This window comes from Psittacula echo, assembly GCF_963264785.1.
Source record: "Psittacula echo genome assembly, chromosome: Z".
Classification (NCBI taxonomy): Eukaryota; Metazoa; Chordata; class Aves; order Psittaciformes; family Psittacidae; genus Psittacula; species Psittacula echo.
Window position 1 is genome coordinate 2,827,152 of NC_137742.1, and position 27,004 is coordinate 2,854,155.

At 40.0% G+C, this 27,004-nt stretch overlaps 1 protein-coding gene across 6 annotated transcripts in view; it reads left to right on the plus strand.

Moving 5' to 3' along the window:
* The window catches only part of DYM (dymeclin), a 228,848-nt gene that overhangs the window by 106,073 nt on the left and 95,771 nt on the right, over positions 1-27,004 (plus strand). For all 6 annotated transcript variants that reach the window (XM_080636969.1, XM_080636968.1, XM_080636971.1 and 3 more), the window contains 2 exons: positions 9,484-9,597; positions 10,915-11,009. In XM_080636969.1, coding sequence (XP_080493095.1) covers positions 9,484-9,597; positions 10,915-11,009 — 209 coding nt within the window. The remainder of the gene's footprint in view (positions 1-9,483; positions 9,598-10,914; positions 11,010-27,004) is intronic.

Genomic DNA, 27,004 nt, shown 5'->3' on the forward strand with positions numbered 1-27,004 from the left:
TTATAGAAAGGATTCCTTATTTACAGAAAAAAAACACATAAAATTAAATAAAGTTACCTTCTTGGTCGCTGTATCTACACCATTCCTCGACTTTACAGAAGGATGTGGATGTCAAAATACAAACATTCATAGATTGTGAACTGTTGGGGAATGGCTATATGGCTAGTGAGTTCCTACGTGTGAGGTAGTGAGGTCCTGTGATGAGGAGCAAGTGTAGTTAGTGCCTTACATTGAGGGAAAAGGATTAAAAATCATACTGATAAATCACTTCCTGTCACCAGTCTTTTTGGATTACTTAAATGGATGTTTCCAGGAATGAATGACCAAGTTGCTATTCAAAAAGGACAGTATAAAGAAAGTAATCAGTCTTATACTGTCTTAAAGATTAACTCCACATCTCCTAAAGGCTGAGAGCATATTATAGGCGAGCAAAATGAAGGGAGTTGGGAAAAATGTGCAGTTATTTCTGTAAAATGTGTACATCTAGCATCAGTAACAAAACTGGAATGAAGCTCTTACTCCCTGCAAATATTCATCAGATTTTATCCATTGCAGCAGGATTTATTTTTCTCCCCATCACTTGGGTAAACTGTGGAGAAAAAAAAGGCTTGATGTATTTTAGATCAACCTGTTTTTCACTCTGCTGCTGTGTATCCTGCATACTGTTCTTATGAGAAGCATGACTGTACAGTCTGTTTATGGGCTATTTTCCTTTGTGGCATTTAACCCATATTTATTTATTGATTTTAAAGATTAATTTTAGTAAGCACAGTTTTATAAATCTTGTGATTATACTGATTGGTAAAGAGCTCAGGAAACCACAGAAACTCCTTCTGACTGCTGAAGCGTTTTTTTTCCTTAACTGCTGGAAAATACGATCAGAACCATAGGTCCCACTCCTGCAGTTGGCTTAGTGCAGTTAAGTCCCTGTAACCACACAGAGCTCAATTTCATTCACTAATAATAATAATAACAACAGAGTAAATGGGTAAATGCAAGAATTCCCTAAAGGGAAGAAGTATTGCTGATTTTTCTTCTCTGATTTATGAAACTAAATAAAATTAAATCGGATGTCAAAATAACATCATATAATATTTTATGTAGCAGTGACTTATAGTACTACTATAGTACTTTTTGCTATAGTAAACAGTGATAGATTGTAAGTCACAGTTTAACTGTGTTTATTTTTATTGTGTTAAGAAACATCCCACAAGCAAAGTTATGGGAAACTGAGAATCTCAGTACGTGGTATATATAGAACTGAGTTCCTGTTCTTTGCATCTGCAGTTCTGACACCCTCAGTTGTAGATGTCCAGGAGCCTGGTGTTAAAAAGAGTAATTAAGCAAAACATTTTAATTTTAATTTTTAATTATTGCAAGACTGCCCCGGATCTGGACTTGTTTTAATTTTTTCCCTTGCTAATGTTATAAGCAAACCAATGAGGTTGTTCAATTGGGGCACTGAGTTCAGGCAGATGATTCTGAAATTTAAGATAATCTTTGTTTTGTGCTTCTGCAACCTGCGCCCATGGGAGCATTGGTGGCGGGTGCTGCTCTTTGTTTAAATAGGCATTTCATTGCCTGCCTGCTGTGGTTGCTTTCTTCAGTAAGAGGGAGAGGAGAATCGAGGTGATAGGGACTGGTAGATGACCTTTTAGCTTTGAGGTTTGGGTGTTGTTGTGGTTTGAAGTGCACTGTTACAAGCTGTGGTTGTCTCAGTGAATGTAATTTTCCAGGGCTGGTGTTTTTAAAGTTCAGGTGTGAACCATTGGCCATTTATGGAGTTAGACTAGGACATGGACATGTTTGTCCATGGTTAAAGATGTCAGAATGTCCTTTAACAGGCTCTGATAACTTCATGTTTTTCATTAGGCATTTGAAATGTACAGGCGGCCTTTGTGTGAGGGCTCTGCTGCCGATAATCTGACTAAACTTGGCCAAATTATAGCCTCTGTTTTTAAGCAGTCTGTTTCCATCTGTGCAGCAGATGCATAGTCAGAGGTGGCCTGATGTCTGTTGTGATTGAATATTCTCATTTTCCTGCTCCCAGAGCCAGGTGGGCTGTTTGCATCCTCCCTTGCCCAGTGATCATATATCAGTTGAGGTGCGTAGGGACAAGCTGAAGCTTGTGTAGATACTGCTTCCAGCTCCTGTGGGATTGGCCTGTGCTCCCAGTGATGCTTCTGTTGCTGCCTGGCAATAGTTGAAACCTCATAGAATCATTTATGATGGAAGAGACCTTTAAGACTGAGTCCAGCTGTAAATCTGATGCTGCCAAGTCCACCGCTAAACCATGTTCCTAAGCACCACATCAACATCTCTGAAGAATAAAGTGTGAAGGAACAGGACCCCTGACATCGATCCCAGGCTGGTTTGGGTTGGAAGGGACCTTAAAGCTCATCCAGTTCCAACCCCGTGCCACGGGCAGGGACACCTTCCACTAGAGCAGCTTGCTCAAAAACCTGTCCAACCTGGCCTTGACATGACCATGGTTAGGAGAAATTGGAAGGAGGCTGTGGCTGGCTGCACAAGGAACATGGGATGGGTGGAGTGGGGGAGAGAAAGACAAAATAAACAAGAAACAGGTAAGAATTGGGATTGCTGAGCAAAGAATTGAGAAAAGAGGCAGGATAGGAACAAAGTAAAAATGCTGGAGAAGGTGAAGTCAGATTTGTTTATGATGAGAGACTGGAATGGCAAGTTGACTGGGGGAAGAAGAAACTGGGAATAGAAAGAGCTGAGAGGAATGTGATGTGGGAGGGCAAAGAGCTGGGAACGAGCCACAGGGAGTTAAAACAGAAAGGGTGACAGCTTGTGCATAGCACAGGGAGCCAAAGATGTGTGACAAAGGTGTGACTGGAGGTTATCTAACTTGTTCCAGTCCCATTCTTCTTTTCCTGTGAAGAACTCCTGAGTTCCATCACAGTGTGAATCAAGGAACTTCCACTCTGGTTGGTGAAGCACAAGGATGTTCCCCACAAAATAGCACCAAAAGGGGTAGAAAGAAACATGGGCCTCAATTTGTTTGTGGGAGAAGGTTGCTTTGCTATTTCACTTTCAAATGAGAGACTGTAAGAAATGTCTTATTAGAGATTTAATCAGTAAGTTGATCTTTTTTGTTTGGGTAAGCATATTTTGTCTCAGACAGGGAGAAAATACCCACTCTTTGGGTATTGTTTTAGAGCAAATTGAGTGTAAATCTTTCTTTTCAATAAGCATCTGGAAATATGTGCCTTTATGTGGCAATGGTTTGGATTTACATTGTGCATCATGTCAAAACAAATAGTATTCTATACTACCCATTTTCGTATTTAAGTTTTGTTTTAAAGGATATATTACATTTTCAATAACGTAAGTGTTCAGAAGTTTCAGGATATGAAATATGCCGTCACAGCTTATCCTGTTAATATTTATGTATTGCAGAGTATAAACATTCAAAAACCAGTGTATTTTTCTTCTGGAAGGTTCAGGTGCTCAGCTTTGACGCTTTGTTGTCAAAGTGGTTCATTTATTTCCTTATATAAAATCTTTTCTTGAAAACAGATATATTCACATAGTCATAATTTCACATAAACTGTTTTTAAGAAATCAAAATTAATTTCAACTGAAGTGACTGTCTACACTTCATTTAGCATTTTGCAGTTGTGAAATAACCCACTAACTTGCTATATGTGATCATATGTTTATGTTTAGCAGCCTTAGGATGATTAAGTTCTCCTCTAGCAGAGTATCTTCTTGCAGTCAATTTCATATGTATAATCCATTAATTACTCAACTAACAGGTTTTTAACTTTTCATTGCCTCTTTTGTAAAAATATAGATAGATTTTTCTGTCTTTCAGGCTGTTCCTGTTAATCATCTTATGCTGTCCATCCTGACCAGATGTCCTTGTTTACTAAAACTCCTTGGATAACTTGCTTTCATTTAGACCATCACCACTTTGTCTTAAAATAGTATTAGTGACTTGTTACAACCAGAAATTATACTTGTTTCCACATCCACTCATAGCCTGCTATATGTGGAAACCTCTTGTGTAGTGATTTCATGTTTCCTATTTGTTCCTCAGCTTTAACCATTCTTCCTTAAATACCTCTCAAGTCTTTCCCTCTTCCCCATATTCTGATTTTTCTATCCTTTTAGCAAAAGGTGTTTACCAGAAATTGTCACATTTGAGCCTGTTGCTGGGGATGTTTGTCACCTTAGCCAGCACTTCAACTACTATTAAATGTTGGTTTTCCGTTCTGTAGGTCAGTCATTGGCTTCACTTTAGCTTCTTGTGGAAAACATGAAGGTGCTGACAAAAAGTCAGGGGTTAGCTAACATCTGATAATGGAGATACTTTTTTCATGTTTTATTTTAATGATCTGAACTTGTATTTTGTCTCTTCATATATGGTACAGAAATCATTTCAGATCTCAAACTGCATCAGCTTGCCTACAAACATGAATTTCCTGAGCCTACCAAGTATGTCTTAAGTGGCTGTGTCTTTTTTTGTCATTGTAGAGTATCTAGTCTATAATGGTATTTGGGATGTACCTCTTGTTGCGTAGGCCTTTGTATGCATGATTTTCCAAAGCATAAATGGGTAAGAATCCTTTTAGGAGGTTCATCTAAAAAGATCTTTCAGCACAGACAAATGAAATCTTCCCTGAAATACTTAATTAAAGAGAGGCTTTCAGGTATGCTAGGAATAAAGTGAGGGAGGAGAGAGTTTGATGAATCATAATTGGGATGCTATTTCAGATGTCTCTTGTACAGTGAAAGTACAAGACACACAGTGAAGGTAAAAATGAGGGTGGGAGGTAAAGGAAAGAAATATGTATGCATGTGGAATATGCAGAGCATGGAAGGTTCAACAATGTTTTTAATAAAAACCAAACCACCACCCAAAAAAGGCAGTTTTAAATAGTACTTATAAAGCATTACCCTCGTCTGGAATAAACTTCATAAGATTCTTTCTTTTTTCTTGGGTTTTGTTTTAGAATCTATTGACTAAGAGTTTTGATAAAATGTACGTGTAATTATTTCTTGAGTAGTAAGTATTCCTTACAGTAGGATCCTACAAGATACTAAGGGAAATATAATATCCCCCAAAGCCTTGTATTATTTATTTATTTAACAATAATATTAACTATTATTTAACAATAATACCCTGATTTTTGCCAGCAATACTGCTATCAGAAGTGCTGGGAACAGCCATGGTACTGTTGCAAAGCACAGCTTGGAACTCTCTGCTGTGGAGTAATTGAGAAGCGAATGCCTTGATGTGTGTCCCGGGCAGCATCAGCAGTAGCTGAAGCGGGGAGACAAGAAAACCGGTGATGTGAAGGCAGTGGCTGCTTGGAGGAGGAGTCCTGTGAGAAGGACTCCTTCATTTTAAAAAAAAGTATTTTTTCTTTTTAATTTGCTGATCTGAATCTTTCTGATTAATCCTGAATAGTTCTGTCAGGAGCACAAAGTTTGCTGAGAAGAGGAACTGCTGGATGTGTCAAAAGTCTTTCTTATATTACTTTGATTGGATAGGTCTGTCTTTGGTTTGTGTTTGGAGCTGATAAAAGTGCTTTTGAAGTCACAAGTGGGAGTATAGTGTGTAAGAGAGGGAGGACTTGATCCCAAATGATAATGAAAAGAAACCCTTAAAGCATAGAGACCTGTAACGTGCATGTTTGGGATTTAAGGGCAAAAGTTGATGAATAGAATGAAGCAGAATTACACGTAGGTTACAGGGTGCTTTGAGTATGTATTTCAGAGCAGTTAACATCAAACGCTTGTAGTCTAACCTCTGCATTCTCAACACGAATACAATTTGCATTACAGTGATTTGTGAGTAACTATTGGGGGTTCCTAAGAACAGCACAATATTTAAGATCATTGATGCTTCACAGATTGTAATATTAATAATTTGCTTAGTTCACATGCTTTTGTGGGAGGAATGGACTTGTGTGTGTGTCTTAAACTTACTGCAGGAATGAAGGCTGCTGAATAGAAAAGAAATTCAGCAAGAGGCACATTGCAAAATACTTCAAGCTGCCTTATTGCAGCTCAGATTTGGAAGGATTGGTCAGCAGCGGTGTGTTGGCTGATTCTATTGATGATATTCCAAACCCAACTATGGGGGAGCATGGGGAAAATTCAAGATGAAAGCAGACTGATGGAAGAGAAACAAAGATCAGGAAGACAATTGGAAAGGGAAATTCCTACTTAAAGTGTTCTTTTTATAATACAACTTCTAATTTTCTTTCCGAATAAATGTGTTCTATTTAAAAACAAGTTGTCATCTGCATGACAGTCATGCTGTTAATGTTCTTATGGGACTCTGACATAGCCTACTCATATTGCACTGTATGAAAAGCATCCTGGCCTGTATCAGCACCAGTGTGGCAACAAGGCCAGGGCAGTGACTGTCCCCCTGCACTGGGCACTGGTGAGGCTGCACCTCAGATCCTGTGTTCAGCTCTGGGCCCCTCACTACAAGAGAGACATTGAGGTGCTGGAGCGGGGCCAGAGAAGGGCAATGGAGCTGGTGCAGGGCCTGGAGCACAGTGTGATGGGGAAGGGCTGAGGGACCTGGGGGGTTCAGTCTGGAGAAGAGAAGGCTCAGGGGGGACCTGATCGCTCCCTACAACTGCCTGAGAGGAGGATGGAGCCAGGAGCTGCTGGGCTCTGCTCCCAAGGAACAAGGGATGGGACAAGGGGAAACGGCCTCAAGCTGCACCAGGGCAGGTTTAGATGGAGCTGAGGAACAATTCCTGCCCCAAAGGGTGCTCAGGCATTGGAACAGGCTGCCCAGTGCAGGGCTGGAGTCATCGTCCCTGGAGATATTTGAAAGATGTGTAGATGTGACACTTAGGGTTGTGGTTTAGCAATTGGACTCAATAATTTTAAGGGACTTTTCCATCCTAAACAATACTGTGATTCTGTAATTCAGAAGGGTTTGCACGGATCCAGGCTCTGGGCTGAATGGAAGAAGTTGCGTTAGCAAAATAGCTCTCGGTCTCCTGTTTCCTTCTTCAGTATAGGCAATGAAAAAAAGATTGCTTAACATACTGCCTTTAATGAGCTTTAGTGAACAGTGTGCATGACCATCCTTAATAATCCCCTTAAATACAGAAAATAAAGAATTTCAAATGAAAAAATTAATATTTTGGAAAATGCAGATATGGCATGACCTTGTTGGATTCCAGATCTGTGCTGTTTTAGTGATTGGCAACCAGTTGACTGCATCATTTAAAAACGTGACATATAATTGTGTGTAAACACATGATTATTAGAGAAACGAAGCAACCCTTTGCCATTACCAATACCGAGCCAAGTTGGTGTTTTGCACTGTTAACAAATAAATAACAAGATCTAAATGCCTATGTGTTGATTGTCCATTTCTCCAGGTCACGTAAATGTGTAAGTACAACCAGGGTTTTTACTTTGAGATGTGGAGTCATTTCTCCATGGCAGTGTTGAGTTGAAGTGGAAGAGTCTGCCCTACCAAACCAAGCGATGATGCTGTAACACTTCGAAATGAGAGCTGCGTAAACTAAACTGCCCACATTTTGCCATAGATTTTGCAGAATTTTACACTGTATTCCTTCAGAAGCCTGTGTAGACACCATTGTATAGATTATCTTTTTTTTTTTTTTTTTTTTCAGGTAACTATATGAGGCTTTAGATTCTAAAACTGCTGTTTTTAAAATATTTCAGAATTTCACTAAATTAATATATGATTTTAATTTTGCTTTCCAGATAACCCTTCCTTTTCACAAATACAATTGTGATTCTTTCCATCACAGTTTATATGGCTGTGTATGTCTTAGAAGGGGTAAATAGTATAAAATCAGCAGCAACTTGAAGTACTTCCTAGCGGTGCCTTTCCCTTTGGCCTTCTGCAAATCATTCAACATCCAACTCTTCATATCTCCTCATAGGAATTCAGTTGCTACTTCTCCATCCTCTCTCTTAAAGAGGTTTTGCTGTGAGAGCTTGTTAGAGGAAGAGGGAATTCTAAAAGCAGAAATTATATAAATTGAAGTGCAACAATTTTTTTACTCATCCAAAGGAGAAGTGGCAAGAAGGAATATGGTCGGAAGTCTTTTCCTGTAACTTTTTAAGAGTTAATAATCATAGAATCATAGAATAGTTAGGGTTGGAAAGGACCTTAATATCGTCCAGTTCCAAGCCACCTGCCATGGGCAGGGACACCTCACACTAAACCATGCCACCCACGGCCTCATCCAACCTGGCCTTGAACACCACCAAGGATGGAGCATTCACAACCTCCCTGGGCAACCCATTCCAGTGCCTCACCACCCTCACAGTAAAGAATTTCTTCCTTATATCCAATCTAAACTTCCCCTGTTTAAGTTTGAACCCATTACCCCTTGTCCTGTCACTACAGTCCCTAATGAAGAGTCCATCCCCAGCATCTTTGTAGGCCCCTTTCAGATACTGGAAGGCTGCTCTGAGGTCTCCACGCAGCCTTCTCTTCTCCAGGCTGAACAGCCCCAATGGGTTTAATGAAGTTGATTGTTGAGGTTGATAGGGTTTAGATTTTTTAAATACATCTGTATTATTTTCTTTGAATGTGAAGTTTCAATGGAACACACTTTTAATACATCAAAAAATAAGTTATATGGAGTTATAGCTTCATGTTAAGTAGTCCTTGTTAAGCAAATTTTTTTTTGACCCAGAATAAACCTGACTTTATAGAAGACCTTCTCCACTAGTTGAGTTCCTGTTGACCCATTTTTACCAGTTCTGTAAGGCAGGGATTTTTTGCTCTATCACTGTGGGTTGATTGGATGAGTAATAGGAGAGAGCGAATTGATTCTCATTCTGCAATAAACTCAGAAATGGTGACGAATTTCATCTACCCTGATGGTGGAGAGCACTAAAAGATATGCAGCTCTTAACCTAGCTGATGACTTTCACTAACCTATTAAGGGAAGAGACGTCACGTCTGGCAAGAGAAAGGCTTCAGTGCGAAGTCAACAGTTAACCTGTTGATCTGCCTCATGACCTTCAGCAAGTGTGCTCTTGCCAATCAGTCAGGGATCGTACATGCTGCCTCTTGCCCAGTTGGTAATGAGGGAAAATAGGAAGGAATTGGCAATGTTATTCAGGTGTCTGGGGTGGAACTGGAGACTTTATAAAGTGTGAAGGGTAAGATCAAAAAGAGTACAGACGTGTGGTGGCACAGGGCATAGAAATTAGGGAAATGCCAAGTTGAATCATCTTTCTACACATAGTGTGTTTCCACTTGACTGATGATAAAGCTGATGAGATCTATGAGGTGATAGTACTGCAGAGATCTGTCTTTTTTGTTCTTTTTCTTTATTACTATTTTTCTATTCATGCTTTAGAATACAATAGATTTTGTCATGTTTGAGTCTGGAAGCTAATTTACCTATCATAAGGAATACGAGAATACAAACAGCTTTTGGTGTTCTTATTCAGACCTAGGTGCTGAAGAATTTTGTTCTTGTTTTTCAGATATTGAAAAATATCACCTGGTACGCTGAGCGTGTCTTAACAGAGATCTCACTTGGGAGTCTCCTGATATTAGTCGTGATAAGAACCATTCAGTACAACATGACACGGACTAGGGTAAGAGTTATGTGTACTGCTTACGCACATCATGTGCATTTCTAACTTCAACAGCATCAATTCAGTTTCAAACAGGGTGTGGGATTTTCTTCATTCTGTTGCAACCAGTTGGCATTTGAATTTACAGGAGAGAAGGAAATGGATAGATCAGCCATATTAACTAAGCACAATGTTAAGTGGTTCTGAACTTGTAACACCATTTCTGTATCATCGTCCTGTTCAGTGAGTAGGATTTTCTAAAGACTGTAATTCAGACACTGCACTCGTCTTCAGATGAGAAGAAAACTTCCTTAGTTTTATGAAAAGAAATGAGTCCTATAGGTTGTTTGCCTCTCAAGTTACTCAAAAGGTGGGAAGTTCAGTTCTACTTGTTAGTGTTCTATGAAGTAGGACAGTGACTGGGCCATAAAAGTTTTTTGAGCTCTAGCGAACAAAACTGTTTCAACTTTATAGGCTTGTGTCAGATTGCTTTTGTGCATTTTTCAAGTATTCAATTCTATAACTTATCTCAAACATATAAGCATGGTATCCTACACTTCTGAGTATATTTAGCAATTGAAGGCACGAAAGTTTTTACATTGAAAAGTAACAAAAAATGTTTAAATATATTTTAAATTGGAAAACTTCAGGATCAAAACTTATGATCAAAAGAAACTGGGAGAAACAATGCCATTCTTGACATACATTTATAGGATTTGGAATCTGTCGTGTTATGTATATTTTAGATTTAAGTAGGGAAATAAACCCCTATTGGATTGTGTAAGTGAAAAGTTTGGTTCTCTGCAAACTCTTGACTTCACTAGGGCCAATATTTAAATGCTTATCTGAACAAATGGTTTCAGGGGTGCTAACAAGGGCACCAGTTCTCTGAAGTATCATATGGTTATAGTTGCTGGATAGACAGAATGCTTTGAAAGAGCTAATAGGGAAGATGAGCTGTGAAGCAGAAAATTTTAGGATAAGACTACGAAAGGGAGAGAGAGAAAGGGAGAGGATGAGAATGTTTCTCATTATTTGCTGTATCTGTGATGTCATTGTAAGTAACATTGCTAATGAGATGTATATGTGTATCCATATAGACATACACATTCCAAACTCTGAATGAAAAAATCATTCTTTTGTAAGCCTTACAATTTAAGACAACAATTTAAAACATCACCAAGTATATACACTGTGCATTTCTGCTGGATGCTTTTGACTGTGTCCTTTGAAGCAACATGTATTACTCAGTCTTTTGAATGATTCCTGCAATAGGTGTCAGTGTGTATCAAAAAAACAGCTTGATGTAGGTTTTTTCTTTCCTCTTCTTTCTGACAGGACAAATACCTTCATACAAATTGTCTGGCAGCCTTAGCAAATATGTCAGCACAGTTCCGCTCACTTCATCAGTATGCGGCTCAGAGGATCATCAGGTAAATATAAAGACTCTCGAAACTCATCTTTGAAACTGAAAAGTAGAGGAACTTGAATTCTGTATTCCTTAATAGATACCAATGAAGTAAATAAATGAAATGCTAACTGAATTACTAAACAATCCTAGAATAAACCTATTTGCTTTATACTTGAATCTGTTCTGGATGCACAAAAGATACTTGTTTCTCTGTCTGAGAAACTTCTGAGTCTATTAACAGAACAGCTCAGTAGCTGTTTTCATACCAGAAGTTTTCAGGGATTTGTGTGAGTTATGGTTGGGGTTTTCTTTCAGTCATGTAGCACATTATTAAAAAAAAGCACTAGAGTGGTAGTTCTCAAATACTATACAGACTGGATTTTCAACTTGCTTTGCTTCTCACTCCGTATTTGGCAATGGATCTATTTGTTAAATCAGACATAATACAATGACCATTTTGTGATGATACGGGCAATCAAACACACGCTTTTGAACTGATAAAGTGTATTAGCCTGTGTAGTCATAAGTAGTCAATATCTGCTCTGGTTCTAAAATACGGCCATAACTTTAAAGAAGTAGATACGGAAGGTGCAGATCACTTTGTAAAGGCAGGTAATTATGTGTCCAGCATCCTTCTTGTCTTGGCAGCCAGCCCCTCTCTGAGCTCCAGGGGAAACTGGGAAGGTCGTTGTTAATGCGATCTGGAATAAACTGTTAACAGTGCTTGTCAAATACAGACAGTGTGCCAAAAATAAGTAAATGATAATTGCATGCCTGTACACTTTGTAAAGGGCTGGATTAACAAGGCATTGTTCTTAAGCCATTGCTCTTCAGGATTTAATTCTCTCTGAGTTCCTTCTCTTTTGGAAATGGTTGATTATAGAAGTATGGACAGCAAACCAGGATGAAAGCGTTCTGCCTTTACCTTCTCCCTTCTGATGCTTGCTCTCTTTTCATACCTTTTGCAGTGACAGTGGTTGTTCAGAATTTGAATTGCAGCTCTTTTCCTGTTACCTATTACAGACGTAATCTGAAATGCTTGCTTGTTTCTCAAGTCATAGACACAGAGTCTGAGTTTTCCAAGCTTTTGCGAATGTCGCACCCTGAAATCATAGATCCTGGTGTGGTGTGGGATGCTCTACCTTGAGGCTCAAACACTTGGTCTGGTTTTTCGTGTGGCACTTCGCCACTTCAGAGCTTTTTTCAGTGTTCCCAGTTTCTGATTTTGTTCCATTTTATTTTGCTGCTGTTTCTGCAGACCAAAGTAACGTGTTCTTCTGGTAGCTGGAGCAGGAAGAAGTTGCCTTGCTAGTAATGTTACAGCCAGCTCTACCACTGCTCAGTAATTTTGAGTCCTCTAGACTAACTGCATGTGTATTTCTGAGTGGCTTGGCTTTTGTCAAAATGCTCTGAGATTATGGACATATACTGTTCAAAGTAAGTTTAGCTGGATTGCTTTGATTTAATTGGGTTACAAAATGGCTAAGCATGTGGTCTGCTGGACTATAGTCCAAAGATACTCCATTGCTGTTGATTTTAAGCTTCTCCCTTGTTGCCAGATGCTCATATTATTATTATTGTGGAAATAGTGGAGGTGACTTCAAATTTGAAAAAGAAACAGGGAAACAGGAGGAGGGTTAGGGAAGGAAGATCTTATTCTGCAGTTAAAAACCAGTACATTTGGAAAATAGGCAAAAATGGCCACCAAGTTTGGGATTTAATATGTCACCAAGATCATCATTGCATGTAAATCAAAAGACCCAACTATAAAACTGTGTTTAACTCTGTTGTAAAATGCCCTGTGGTGCTAGAAGATGAGCAGGCTGGAAGGCAGAGTCAGTTGAAGGGGCAGCTTGTCTCCTGTATGATTTTACTACGAGTATGGTAGCATTTTCTTCTCAGGAGCTTTACAACCTTGGGTTCCCTGTCAGGCTTAAGCACCATAAAGGAAGTATTTTAACCCAATTTCCTCTCAAAACCCACAGATTTGTTCTAAGTTTCAGGTTTTGAGAACTGCAGTAGGAATGCAGGTTTCATAAGAGATTGGTCTTTTGAGGCATACGTTGTCCTTCCTTTCCCTACCTTAGGAAGCCTGTTAGCCACTTTTAAACTTAGCCAGAGCTGATGGACCCAGCTTTGTCCATGATGCCAAAGCAGAATATTTATATTTAAATTCCTATTCTGGTTGTACCATCAGAGTGCAAGCATCTCTGAAAGAAGAAATCACGGTATCCATACTGAAAAAGTAGTTTCAGTAAAGAAAGAGCCTAAAAAGAAGATGGTATTTTATATTACATGAAGTATTTTAGGTATAGGTTTTTTAAATTAAGTAGCTCTGAAACACTTAACTTAAAATCTGCTTAGCAATATAACTGAACAGTTATAACTGAAGCCTTACCAGATGCTCTAATGAGTCCTTCCTTAATGTTGAGAAGTAATTCCATTTCCATGCAGGCTTTTTCCTAATCCTATTCTGAGCATAGACTGCCAATTGTTTTGAATTCTGAAGACTATTTTCTCTGAAAGAATTAGCTGGGAATATTCAATGTAGCATACTTAAGATCTCAGCAAAATACAGCTTCGTAATGTTGAGTAATTTGTGTCACAGAAAGCACGAAAATTGATAGATTTGTATAAATCTATCACAAGCAGCTGCTGGAAGTAAAAATAGATGTAATAGATGTTTTATAGTAAGATCCAATGCACTGTTCACTTAATGTTGGATGTCTTCTATTGTAGATTACCCTGACTTCACGATCCTTCCCTTCTCTATCCACTGTTAGCAGTGGTTTGGTTCTAATTACACAGAGCTGTTTTATCACAATAGTGCCAAGGGTGATGCTGCACTGCACTGTGTCTCTGTCATATTTGTGGAGTGCTGACATTTGTAGTATCTTTAAATTATATTGGTAGACTTATTATAAACAAATAAAACATGTGTTGGTGTCATTATTGTCACAAATGACTACCAGAGGTGGCTGTATAGTCTCTAAGCGGTAAAGCACAACCAGGTGGAGTGTTACTTACCTGCAGTGAGTGTAGGCTTTTCCTTTGCTTGCTTTCTGTTCTACAAGTACAATTACCAAAAAGTGAAGCCATAACTGCAGTATTAGGGCAGGTATTCGATTTGTGTCTTGAAATTTCAGTTAGTCGGCATTAATTCCTTTAACCTATTTGGAAACAGCTTTCAGGATCTTTGACTTTTCTACTGATAGCCTACCTACTCCAGTATGTGACACACTTGGAAATGGAGAGTCTGTCCCTGAACAGCTGTATTGACATCTCATCACCATGTCAATCAGTGACAAGAAAATGACTGATTACTTAAGGCAACCACTTTTCCTATAGGTTCATGTGTTGGAATGTTTGCTGTTTTCTGAGCAGGCATATACCACTAGAGGTTGCCGTACACTTTACTAATTAAACATGCTCACTTAACGTTAAATGACTTTATGAGGCTAGAAATACTATCCAGTTTTCTTTTTTAATACACTATCACCACAGCTGTTCACACGCAGGGCTGTGTGCGCCGCTAAAAACACTTTATCGGTTGCTCTTCTCCCTGTAGGTGACATAAGGAACTTAAATATCAAAAGATGGCAGATAATTATATCAGTGTCAGACCTTGTAGACGTCTTTGGCTATCATAGTGAGTTCAGTGGGGTTCACAGAACAATATGAAGAGAGAGGTTTGTCAGCTGTGACTGCCCCATCCCTGGCAGTGTTCAAGGCCAGGTTGGATGGGTCTTGGAGCAACCTGCTCTAGTGGAAGGTGTCCCTGCCCATGGCAGGGGTTGGAACTGGATGCGCTTGAAGGTCTCTTCCAACCCAGACCATTCCATGATTCTATGATTCTGTGATCCTCCTGATGCTCACAGGGGTCAGGTGGAATCAGGGAAAAAGGTGTACTTAAAAGGGATACAGATCAGAGACTTGGGCATGCTGTGGGATGCAGTATGTGGTGCTTGAGTGTCATTGTAGCCCTGCTGTACCTGTTAGGAGAACAAAACAAGACATCTACAGCCGACTGTGCCTGTTCTATGTCTTGACTGGAAGAAGAAGAGGTAGCAACCCTACTTCTCACTGGTTGGCCAGCCTGGTAGTTGTATGATACCCTGGAGCATAATGCTGAGCACAAGATTTGCTCAGTGTTGGGTTTGTCTTCTCTTTTGTTTTAAATACAGCTGTAAGTATTGTGCTTAAATACCTATGCTTGTAAAGGGAGACTGCATCACTGTGGATCCCCAAGTCTGCCTTCTCTCATCTGGGAGGAGGATGAAGCCTTTCTTTTCCTTTGTGCTCTTCAGCAAAGTCTGCATCAATTTTTAGAGTCAATTATGCTTCTTAAGCTACTAAGAAAAATTCCCATCCATTCTGACAGGTGCTGCTGTATTTGAGAAGTTTCACCCCGCCAACAAAACCGTTTTGTTTTTGCCGTTTCCTAATTTAGTAATTTAATTTTTCTGATACAGTTTCCTCTTATAGAAGTCTGTCAGGATTTTCTTGAGTGAAGATAATTATGGAGGTTCTTTAAGAACAAGAATACATGATGTTGATTTAAACTGCACTTTTAAAACTCAGTTTAAGATTATGCTGGGTTGAAACCTGTGTTTAAGTTGTAATATACGAGTTTGTAGAAATGTTGTATTGCTGCTGCAATGTATTTATTAAATGCATACCAGCTGCAAGTGTCTTTGATCAGCAAATTTCATGCTGGATGAGAAAAAAGCTTACTATCATTAGTGCTGCAGAGAGTAAAAAATACATATAGCATAAGGAGAAAATGTATTTCTCATAAGTGGTCATTTAACTTGATTTTTTCCGAGGGAAGTCTCTGAATTTTCATAATAGATGCATGGAGCTCTGTATTTTATATTCCTGCGTATGAAACCATATAGCTAACTTTTAAAAAATAGAGAATCATAGAGCCATAGAATAGTTTGGGTTGGAAAGGACCTTAAGATCATCCAGTTCCAACCCCCTGCCATGGGCAGGGACACCTCACACTGAACCATCTCGCCCAAGGCTCTGTCCAACCTGGCCTTGAACACTGCCAGGGATGGAGCATTCACAGCTTCCCTGGGCAACCCATTCCAGTGCCTCACCACCCTCCTTAAGGGTGACTTCCCTTCTTACAAGAATTTCCTCCTTAGATCCAATCTAAACTTCCCCTGTTTCAGTTTTAACCCAGTACCCATTGTCCTATCACCACAGTCCCTAATGAGGAGTCCCTCCCCAGCATCCTTGTAGGCCCCCTTCAGATACTGGAAGGCTGCTCTGAGGTCTCCACGCAGCCTTCTCTTCTCCAGGCTGAACAGCCCCAACTTTCTCAGCCTGTCTCCATACGGGAGGTGCTCCAGCCCCTGATCATCCTCGTGGCCTCCTCTGGACTTGTTCCAACAGTTCCATGTCCTTTTTATGTTGAGGACACCAGAACTGCACACAATGCTCCAAGTGAGGTCTCACGAGAGCAGAGTAGAGGGGCAGGATCACCTCCTTTGACCTGCTGGTCACGCTCCTTTTGATGCAGCCCAGGATACGGTTGCTTTCTGGGCTGCGAGCGCACACTGCAGCCGGCTCATGTTCATTTTCTCATCAACCAACACCCCCAAGTCCTTCTCCTTGGGCTGCTCTGAATCTCTTCTCTGCCCAACCTGTAGCCGTGCCTGGGATTGCTCCGACCCAGGTGTAGGACCTTGCACTTGGCATGGTTCAACTTCATAAGGTTGGCATCAGCCCACCTCACAAGTGTGTCGAGGTCCCTCTGGATGGCATCCCTTCCCTCCGGCGTATCAACCGAACCACAGAGCTTGGTGTCATCGGCAAACTTGCTGAGGGCGCACTCAATCCCACTGTCCATGTCACTGACAAAGATGTTGAACAAGACCGGTCCCAACACCAATCCCTGAGGGACACCGCTCGTTACCGGTCTCCAGCTGGACATTGAGCCATTGACCACAACTTTGTGTGCGGCCATCCATGCAGTTCTTTATCCACCAAATGGTCCACCCATCAAATTGATGTCTCTCCAATTTAGAGACAAGGATGTCGTGTGGGACAGTGTTGAACGCATGGAATAATGTGCATCCAGATTTCAGTGTTTTCAAGTTGTTTCAACTTCTCAGTGATTACAAGTTTATCAGCCATTTATTTAATGATGGCTCTGCTTGCTCTGAGTAAAACGGTCAGAGTAGCGTAAAGCATTTGTGATCCAAGCAGTAACTCCAGGTTAAAAAGTGAACTATTACAACATGTTGTGAATTATTTGTTTCTATATTAGCACACAATTTTTAGTCATTTAGATGTGTGCTTTATTCCTGGGTACTGGTATAATTCTTGAGTGCTTGAATTTGCAGAAATGAAAAGTAGTTTGCAGAAGAAAGTTCACTGCTTTTCCAAGACTGCATTTTGCTTACAATGTAAATATCTGTTGGGTCTGTGAATTTGAATTTTGGTTAGTTCACAGTTCCCCTTAATAAAGTAGCTATGTTTTTCTTGCAGTGTTTTCCTTTTACAGTCATCTTTATAGAATTTGTTATTTGGTGGAGTGCGTCACATACTGTATTTCCTGCCTAGCATTTATAGGCTGTGAGTAATCAGATTAGTTGTTATTGTTGTCAATTTTCATATTGTATTGTCTTTAAAAGCAGAAATTATATTACTTCCCTCTGCTTTCCCCTAGATTATGTCAGTTGTTGCTTTTATAAATTAGGGAGAAGGAGGAAACAAATCCATTTTTTCACATGTTGCTGTGTTTGTGATGATGACTCTGTGATGCATGTATTAATTACGTCTGATACCACTGCTTTTTTTTGCTGCCTTAGGAGTATTTATTGAAAATATATTTTTTTTTATATTTGTGTGTATATATATAGAGAGAGGTGAGGTAATTTTAAACCTACAGTTTCTTCAGCAAGGATCTCTGTGTATAAAAAACATCTTGAGTTCGGTAGGAGTTCGATTATTCAAATAGTTCAGTGTATGTGTGTTCAGCAAAGACGAAAAACATTTATGCAGCAGATACTTGTGATCTGACCTGTTATTAGGGGCCATGTTCAACTGAAAAGTCTGAAATTGTTGGCGTGTGAATGTGATAACATTAGAACTTACCAATTGCTTAATAAATTTTTTAGCAGTGTCAATAGTGAGATGTAGTTGCTGGCTCGAAACTCATCAGGCTGTTTATCTTCACATAGGAAGATAAACAAAGTTCTCTCCCATGTGGCTTTGCACGCTGTGAGCATTCTGGTTTTCCTGCCTATTTTACTTTGATGTCCATGGAGCTTTTGGGAAGGTCTTCAACATACAGCTTCCTCTTTTGCTGGAGGAGAGCAATGGGACAGTTGGTGCAGAAAACTGGTGAAATGGAGTTACCCAAATCAGAGGCACTTCTTAAGAACAACTTGGAATAAAACCCCAAGTTGCTGCATGAATGCTTCAGAGCTGTTTGATTTATAATTTAATTCTCATTTGGAAAGTATAGGAACAAAAGAGTTGCTTCTTATACAGGAATTATGATTTTTAAATGGTGAAATATTCGCTTAGTGACCATTTTTAACTTTAAATGACATATGTAAATGGAGCAAAAGAAATTAAGTGAATACGGTATGCAGTACTTCTACGAAACTCGCCTTGCTGGCTTCTTTCTTAGAGCAGAGGAGTGAATGGTGTTAAATTAGAGCTATTTTTCAGATAGAGAATTTCCTAAAATTGTTCCAAATTTAGGGGTTGGAACCCTTTGACCCTACGAAGAATTATTTTGTAAAAAATCTAATTCTGGAAATGTCAACTTTCAGTTTTCATTAAAAAAAAGGAAAAATATGTATGGCAGAATAGCCAACCTATATGTTTATTAACACAGAACATGAATACTAGTTCCTCCTTCTTTTATTACTGTTGTAATAAGGGATTTCTGTTGCTTAGAGCTGTGTGGCTCCAAGGATGCTTTGAAACATACAGGTTTGCATCATACCATGCACACTGGGAGCCCAGATTTTAATGACTTTAATGCCACAGTAGGAGCGATTAGTAGACAAGTCTTTTATGTTCTGGGTTCAAATCTTAATTGGACCATTAAATTTCAGTTTACTGATCTCTTAATCGTAATAATAATCTCTTAATTCATAGTAGCACACCCTAGAGAAAAGATGCTGCTTCTGCTCTCACACCAGTGTAGATCAAGAGACTTCACAAGTCAAGTTATACAATAATAAAAGATTAAGCTCTAAAAGGGGTGCTTGGAATTAGTATCCTGTGGCCAGAGCTGTTAAATACTGAACCTTCTGAGCATCAGCTGTCCTCTTCTTTTTTATAACTTAAAGAAAAGTAAAATGAAAGAGATTGATGTTAATGAACAGTTTCACTAAACCATTGAGATCTGCCTCTGAAGATACTGAGAGAGGCGTATTCACAAATCCATGGTTTCTGATTGTAAAACGGAAATATCTCTGGTCTGAGCTATTCAGGAATAATAGGTAATTTTTTCCTTCTCTTTTGCATCACCTGTGGATTGTGTCTGTGCTGGAAGGAAATTACCTTGATGAAAGTTATCTCAACAGTATGACTATTTCCTAAGTTTTTTAAATGAAGGTTTCTTTAATGTTGGGCCTATGTTGGATTTTGTTGGCGGTGCTCATGGTGCAGGTCATGAGTGTGCAGTATGCCCTGCAGCCCTGGACTTTGGTTCAGTACTTGGGAAGACCTACTGGTACAAACAATGACTTTCAGTAATTCCTGTCCCAAAATATTTTCATACAGACATCATGTCACTGGAATAAACAGGAAGCATCTTTCTGTGGGTACAGCTTCAGGTGATTTATCTGCCACTCAATGAGCTTGTTTGATTTTCGGGGTTGGTTGTGAAGCAGTAGCAAGTGACCTGTTCATCCCAGCAAACTTTCATTGCCAAATAGTACTCTGCCTGATGAATTTGTTACTTAGAAATATTTGTGTTGATTTGCCCCCCTTCCCCTTGTCCTTCACTTTGCTGTCATTTACCTTGTGCTGTAAGACTTACATTTTAGCAATAAATTCTCTTCAGTATAGAAGGCCGTAGAACTGACTGGTTGACATTGCTTCAGAAGTAAGAATTAAAAACCTCAAGGACATTTTAGTGCTGCTTAACTTTGAAAATAGTTTTGTAGCATTTTAGTTTAGAGGAGAAGACATTTATTATCTAACCTGGATATAAAATGATTCTTTATTAATGAGAAACTGCTTTATAGTAATATTTTTTCTTATCCCCCATGCAGTACAGTTAAAAAAAAGTGGTAATCCCATTTTTATTAGCTGTTTCAACAACTAATAAAGTAGAGTGAAAACTAACAGCTTCTCAGAAGAAGGGCTTTCATGGTATTGTCATGTTCAGGCCATGTTTCAAAGAGGACATTGTGCAAACAGATCGTCCAACAGCTCTGTTGAATGCTGAGCTGTGCTTTTACTCTGTTGACTGTCAGTAGTAGAAGTTATAAGCACAGCAGGATAACTGGAGAGATTTCTACATCAACTGGTCGACCTAGGGTAGCTCTGGATTGCTCTTTCACAAGCTGTTTGCAGGCACAGGCACACTAGTCTGTTTGCAGGTGGTTTTTATGCCCTTCATCCTCCATTCTGCCATTCTTCTTTCTTACACGTACAGAGGTTCCCGAATCTGTGGGGTGGCTTTTGTTGGGAGACAGAAGCAATCTATAAAGATCTGAATAGAGTTAAATAAAAGAAACATATGCTGGCCTTATTAGTAGCATGTTGACCTAGATTAGCTGTGGGGAAGCTTATAAGCTGATCAGCCATTTCAAAATTGGGAGGTGTCATTGCAATTAGTAGGAAAGGCTGTGACAAAAGGGAAGACTACGATTGATGAGATATGGGAAATGAGAATATTAGTAGCAAATGTCATCTTGTTGATATGACTGAGCAATGCAAATATAATGGGGTTAATATTTAAAAGGAGTGAAGCATGCTTTGTTACCATGCATTGAGTGTCGTCACGGTCAAGCAGTGTTAAAATACTGCTTCAGATGTTCCAACAGAAAGAGGAGTACTCCATGTGGGCTTGCCTGTTTTTGCCTGTGTGTAACATATGGAGGTGAGGTTTTAGGCTGATATCAGCTGTTTCCAACATGGAAATATCATTGAACTTGGTTTAAGCCTGGTTGAACCTGCTGGGGATTCTGAGTGGGCACCTGATGGGACAGTAATACCCTCTTCCCCATCTGGTGTGAGCAGTTGAGTGCCCTGCATGCCATTAGAAGTGTTCAGAGCCTGGGACCACCAAGCTCATGGGTTATGGAGAATTCGCAGATGGACAGGCTCATAGCTTTATTTTGAGATAGATTGGAATGGTGTAAACCACAGAGTAGTCTTGGGCACACGATTAGTTCTCTCTGTCTTGGGGTCTTCTCACGTGGAGCAGATTGGTTGAACTGTTATTCTGTGCTTTGCATGTCACAGCATAGGAGTCCTTACAAATACCATTGTTTATTGCTCATCTGGCCTAAAAAGGTTTCTAATATCCAAATATGTGCCACTTTAAAAGCTCAGCTTCAGAGAAGATAGTTTGCTCTTCCCTTGACCACTTTTCGTTTTTCTGATGACTGGTAAGACATAGCCATCCTGGTAGCACTGTCATTTTCTGGGGGGAAGTCATTACTACAACTCATTGTTCTTCTGCCACCCAGGAAATTGTACAGTCCTCATTGTCTTGAAGCTGTAAAAGTGAAGTTTATTGAAGTTTTGATACTTGTCTCAGGGAATCTGGAGCATCACACAGATGCTTGCATTCATCAGAATGGCATTCTGGAGGTAGAAAGTCCTGTTGTCCCATCTTTAATTATTATGAATGTCCCATTCATAGTTGTCGTGCCACATAAGCTCTTTGAAAACAGTACAGTTTGATAATAGTCTTAAAATTGGGGAACTAAACTTCTCTTTTTAGTGGAACCTTACAGCTTCTTAAACTGATGATCTTGCAAATGTGTTACAATGGAGGGGAAGAAATACTTGAGGAAACCTGTACAGAAATAACTTTTTTTGTGATGCACTTCCACTGTTGTTTTACAGATGAATTTGCAGAGTAGTCTGAGGTTCCGAGTCATGGCACTTCAGTTTTCTACATGTTTAACAGGGAAAGGAAGCAAAAATAAGAAAGTCAATAGCATTATTCCAGTCCAGCTAGTGGAATTTTGATTTCTTTTACTGGGCCTGGAAGAAAAGGTTATGTCCACTAAAAGGTTTACTGAGTTGTATACCACTGTGTTATGTGGGATTTGGTTGTCTAAGGTACAGTGCCATGAAAATGTGAATCTTATAGTCTTGTTTTATAGCAATAAATTGTCCTGCATAAGATTTTCCGAGATTTAAAAAAACCCCAGGGTTTTCTAATTGTCTCTTAGAAACTATTATTTGTTATTCTAGTAGAATCCTAGAAGCTGTCACCTTGTCTTCTCAGTATGCTTTGAATGAAACGTACTTACAGGTGACTTGAGATAATGACTTGAGTGAACCTGTGTTTTATCTTCACTTGCAGGGTATTGGGCTCATTATCTGCTTTATTCAGACACAACGTGTACTCTTTCCTTTTTAGAAATTATCTCTTTGGAAAAAAACTGTGGGCTGTGATCTAAAGAAGTGAATGAGTGATGAACTTACATGGATTTATCTGAAAATTAAAATAGTATTATGGCTGTAAGTAAGCATTAGTATGAAACAAAAAGTATTGATTATAAAATTACTTTTTTTCTTTCTTGTCAGGCTGATGCTTATTTCTCATTAAACTCATGTCGTTATATATGTCTAACATTGTTCCAGCATTGCAGTTCAGTGAACTAATTTTACTTTCCAAGTACGTGAAACCTGGGTAGGTATGAGTGAGTGCAAGGAGGGAAGCAGAGCAGTTACTAATTACGCCCAAATTAAGTGTGTTGGTGCCCTCCAAATTGCTCCTGAAAACCTTCCTTTCCACCACACATGGAAATTTTTTGGTTCATTCAGATCCCACGTTAAGAGACTTTTTCCAACTGGCTTTTTAACTCATTTTAGGAATAGGCGATAACAGTTAATGAAATTTTTGAGTCTCTTAAGCACTAGAGCCAAGATTGTACTTGTTGAATCAAAGCCAGAAGTGCATTCAGCTCTGGAGCAACAGCACAAGAGGGACGTGGAGCTGTTGGAGCGAGGCCAGAGGAGGCCACGGAGATGCTGCGAGGGCTGGAGCAGCTCTGCTCTGGAGCCAGGCTGAGAGAGCTGGGCTGGGGCAGCCTGGAGAAGAGAAGGCTCCTGAAGGGGAGACCTGAGAGCAGCTCCAGTGCCTAAAGGGGCTGCAGGAAACCTGGAGAGGGGCTTTGGACAAGGGCCTGTAGGGACAGGCCAAGGGGAATGGCTTGAACCTGCCAGAGGGGAGACTGAGATGAGCTCTTAGGCAGAAGCTCTTCCCTGTGAGGGTGCTGAGGCGCTGGCCCAGGGTGCCCAGAGAAGCTGTGGCTGCCCCATCCCTGGCAGTGTTCAAGGCCAGGTCGGACACAGGGGCTTGGAGCAAGCTGCTCCAGTGGAAGGGGTCCCTGCCCGTGGCAGGGGTTGGAACTGGATGAGCTTTAAGGTCCCATCCAACCCAAACCATACCATGGTTCCTGCCACCGTACACTTTCACGTAGCTGTGTGGCTCGCAAAGAGAATATTACACTTTGAAACATTGGACATTTTAAAATGGAGGGTGAAACTATAGGTAGAGAAGAAAGAATGGAGATTTAACAACTTTAATGTGCATCAATTCTTTACAACTGTTGAATGACTCATCCTTTTTAATGGTAATGGCCTTCAGCAAGTTTAGGAAAGAACAGGCTTTTAGGTAAAATAAATACACTTAGTTCTGCAATGAATAAATAAATTTGCTGTGAAGTTGTGTAGAGACATGTTTCTGTAACTCATTAATTGTGCTCTTGGGTCCACAAGGAAGTCTTTCTGCATATGCTGCAATTTACATGGGCTTAGATGGGTGAATGCTGCAGCAGGACAGGGCAAGGGCTCAGAGAAGCGGTGCCCTCTCTTGCGGTGCTGTAGCCATAGTCTCCCAATGGAGGATTTTCAGGTGCATGCAGACTGAGATGCAAATGTCTGTGTTAATGCGGGTGTTGTAGGCACCTCCTGTAATCCCATGCAGAGCCTGTGAATTATCACAAGTGTCTAGCCAAAGGATAAAAGCGCAGGAGGTTTCAAAAGCAACATTCCCATAGTAGCATCTCTTAAGCTGCCAGGGATGTGTGCCTTCCAAGTAACCAGTGCATCTGGGTGATTAAAGCCTTTGCTCTTTGAAACATCAGTGCTGAATAGATGCTTCCTCTGAGCTCTTTCATATCCTTTTTTTGTTACGGGTCATCAGTTGCTTGTGTCTGCTTCTAATATACAAATTCTTTTGTTCTCTTTATAGAGCTTCATCTGTACAGGGCTAATTTGGCCTTTCCATAGCAGAATCTCATGTATTTATAATTTTATTTTCAGTCTATCAAACTTCTCGAGAACTTGTTTGGTTTTCATTTCCTTGCCTTCCTTCACTATAAATACTTTCATGCATGAAGATAATATTCCTCTCAGAAGCCTGTTGTATACATTTGGCCAGCACTGTGACAGAGTGCTGCTTCAGGGCATGGGAACTTAACGTCTCTGACACATTATCACAAACAATCACTTCTTAAGTATTTAAATAATTTTCATGCTTCTCTCTTCCGTGTTGTTACAGCACCTCTAACCCCATAACGACCCCTCGCCCCCAGACTGCTGTTTTGCAATAATGTAATTTAAAATGCTGTCATCACTCTACGCTATAAGATATAAATTTATTGATACTTGTTTGTATCCCAAAAGTAGGCCTGCAAGACTGAAGTATTTTTAGAGAAGTCACCCTGTTACTTAGGTTAGGAAGTTAGATGAGGATCAAGAAGGAAGGAAAGTACTAGTAGTGAAAAAAGATCAAGTCAGGGATTACTTGAGAACTAACACATACATGTCTGTGGGGACCTGATGAAACACATCTGGGACTCTCGCCATTGCAGGACCACTGACTGTCTGTTGGATCACACGTGGAGAACTGCAGCCAGGTTTTGGGCCCCTGGACATAGGAAAGGTGTTTCTGGAGTGGGGCAAGTTCAGTGGAAGGCTTCCCCAATGGTTTGGGGTCTGGAGAACTTTCTGTAAGATGGGAAGATGGGCTTGAGGGATTTAGGCTTTTTTAGCTTGGACAAAGGAAGATGTCAAGGCAAGGCTACAGCAGGAGTTTCAGAGGAAGGGTTAACAGCATTCCTGCACTCATAGGATTGGATTACTGAGAAGGTAGAACCAAGCTCTTTATAGAAGTGTGTAGCAGGAAGATGAGAATGAATGGTCATGAACTGAAGTCAGGAGGTTCCAGCCTGATAGAGGACAAGAATTCGTAATGGTCAGGGAAGCACTGACAGGCAGCTTGGAGAAGTCATAAAGTCTCTGTCCCTGGTGGCTTTCAGGACCCAACTGGAAAAATCCGTGGTCTGGCCTGGATTCAGTGTTAACCCTGCTTTGAGCAGGAGGTCAGGCTAGAGACCTCCTAGTGTTCTTTTCAACCTTAATTAGAACTCTTAAGGTAAGAAATAAGGAAGAAATTCTTCACCATAAGGGTGGTGAGGCACTGGAATGGGTTGCCCAGGGAAGCTGTGAATGCTCCATCCCTGGCGGTGTTCAAGGCCAGGTTGGACAAAGCCTTGGGTGCCATGGTTTAGTGTGAGGTGTCCCTGCCCATGGCAGGGGGGTTGGAACTGGATGATCTCAAGGTCCTTTCCAACCCTAACTATTCTATGATTCTATAAGAATAGTTAAAAAAATACTGAAACTGGCTGAAAAAGGAGGAATTGTTTGAAGTGTTCTATTATGGTGAAGGCCAATGCGATCTCTTGCGTCCCCAGTGCCAGCTTTTATTGTACCTTTAAGCAGCTTAATGGTGCTAATACCACATTGACAGAAAACCGCCCCAAATAGCCCCAGACCGCGTTTCCATGGGCATATGCATGTCAGGCTTTCCTAACAGTCTTGTTACTGAAAACCAAATATATAATACTCTTTCTGCTGTGGTTCATCAGCACCACAGTTAGTCATGTCATCAGCGGCAGAGTGCTACACGGAAATGAAAATTTCAATCAGAAATTCTAATTTCAAATGAGGTATGCAATCTATTTTACCATTGGCAAGAAGGCAGGTAGGCTTTTGATGGTTTACCTTTCTGGTGTTTATACTGTATGAAATAACATTAATAGGTGATACTTTAGGCAGAGCATAAATCATTCTCACAGAGTGAGTGATCTAATAAATTGTTGTAGTCATCTGTGTAGTGTTTGAGTACAAGGATGTATTTTGTTTGGGTTTTGTATGGGAACGTAGGAGAAAGGACTAATAGGACTTCCTAAAACACAAGTTATCCAGCATGAACAACAGAATGTTTGCAGCACATCACAACATTCTCCCCACATGTACATAGGTAGTTTGGTGTGCTGACTAACATGTACTAGTTTAATTAGCTTCTCCTTGCATTGTTTCTTTTCTTAAATAAAGCTTTCACATTGGCTTTCCCATAAAGTCATGTTGTAGCATAACTTGCCTTTGGAAAATACAGCGATTAAGTCTTCAAACTGCACAAAAGATGTTATTTGCTGTGCATTTTTCAAATTCTGCTGCAGAAACAATATGACCCAAATATTTAATCAGGCTTAGCAGAATTGGCTTTTTTTATTGCAGCAGATTAATCTAGTTTCTCTGAGCTGATACATGTGGCACGTATGTATTCAAGACCGTATGTTTTCTGAGTAACATTAAAGATTTATATCCTTCATAAAATCTGGCATGCACCGAGAGGAAGACTACAAATTACAATTACTTAAACATTAGCACTGGGAATTTTTCTTTTGAATCCTCTAGATGCTGTTTCAGACTAGGTTGTACTCATAGGGGCATTAGTGAGTACTGGCTTTGTACTGCTTTTCTATATCCTGCCCGATTTACTTG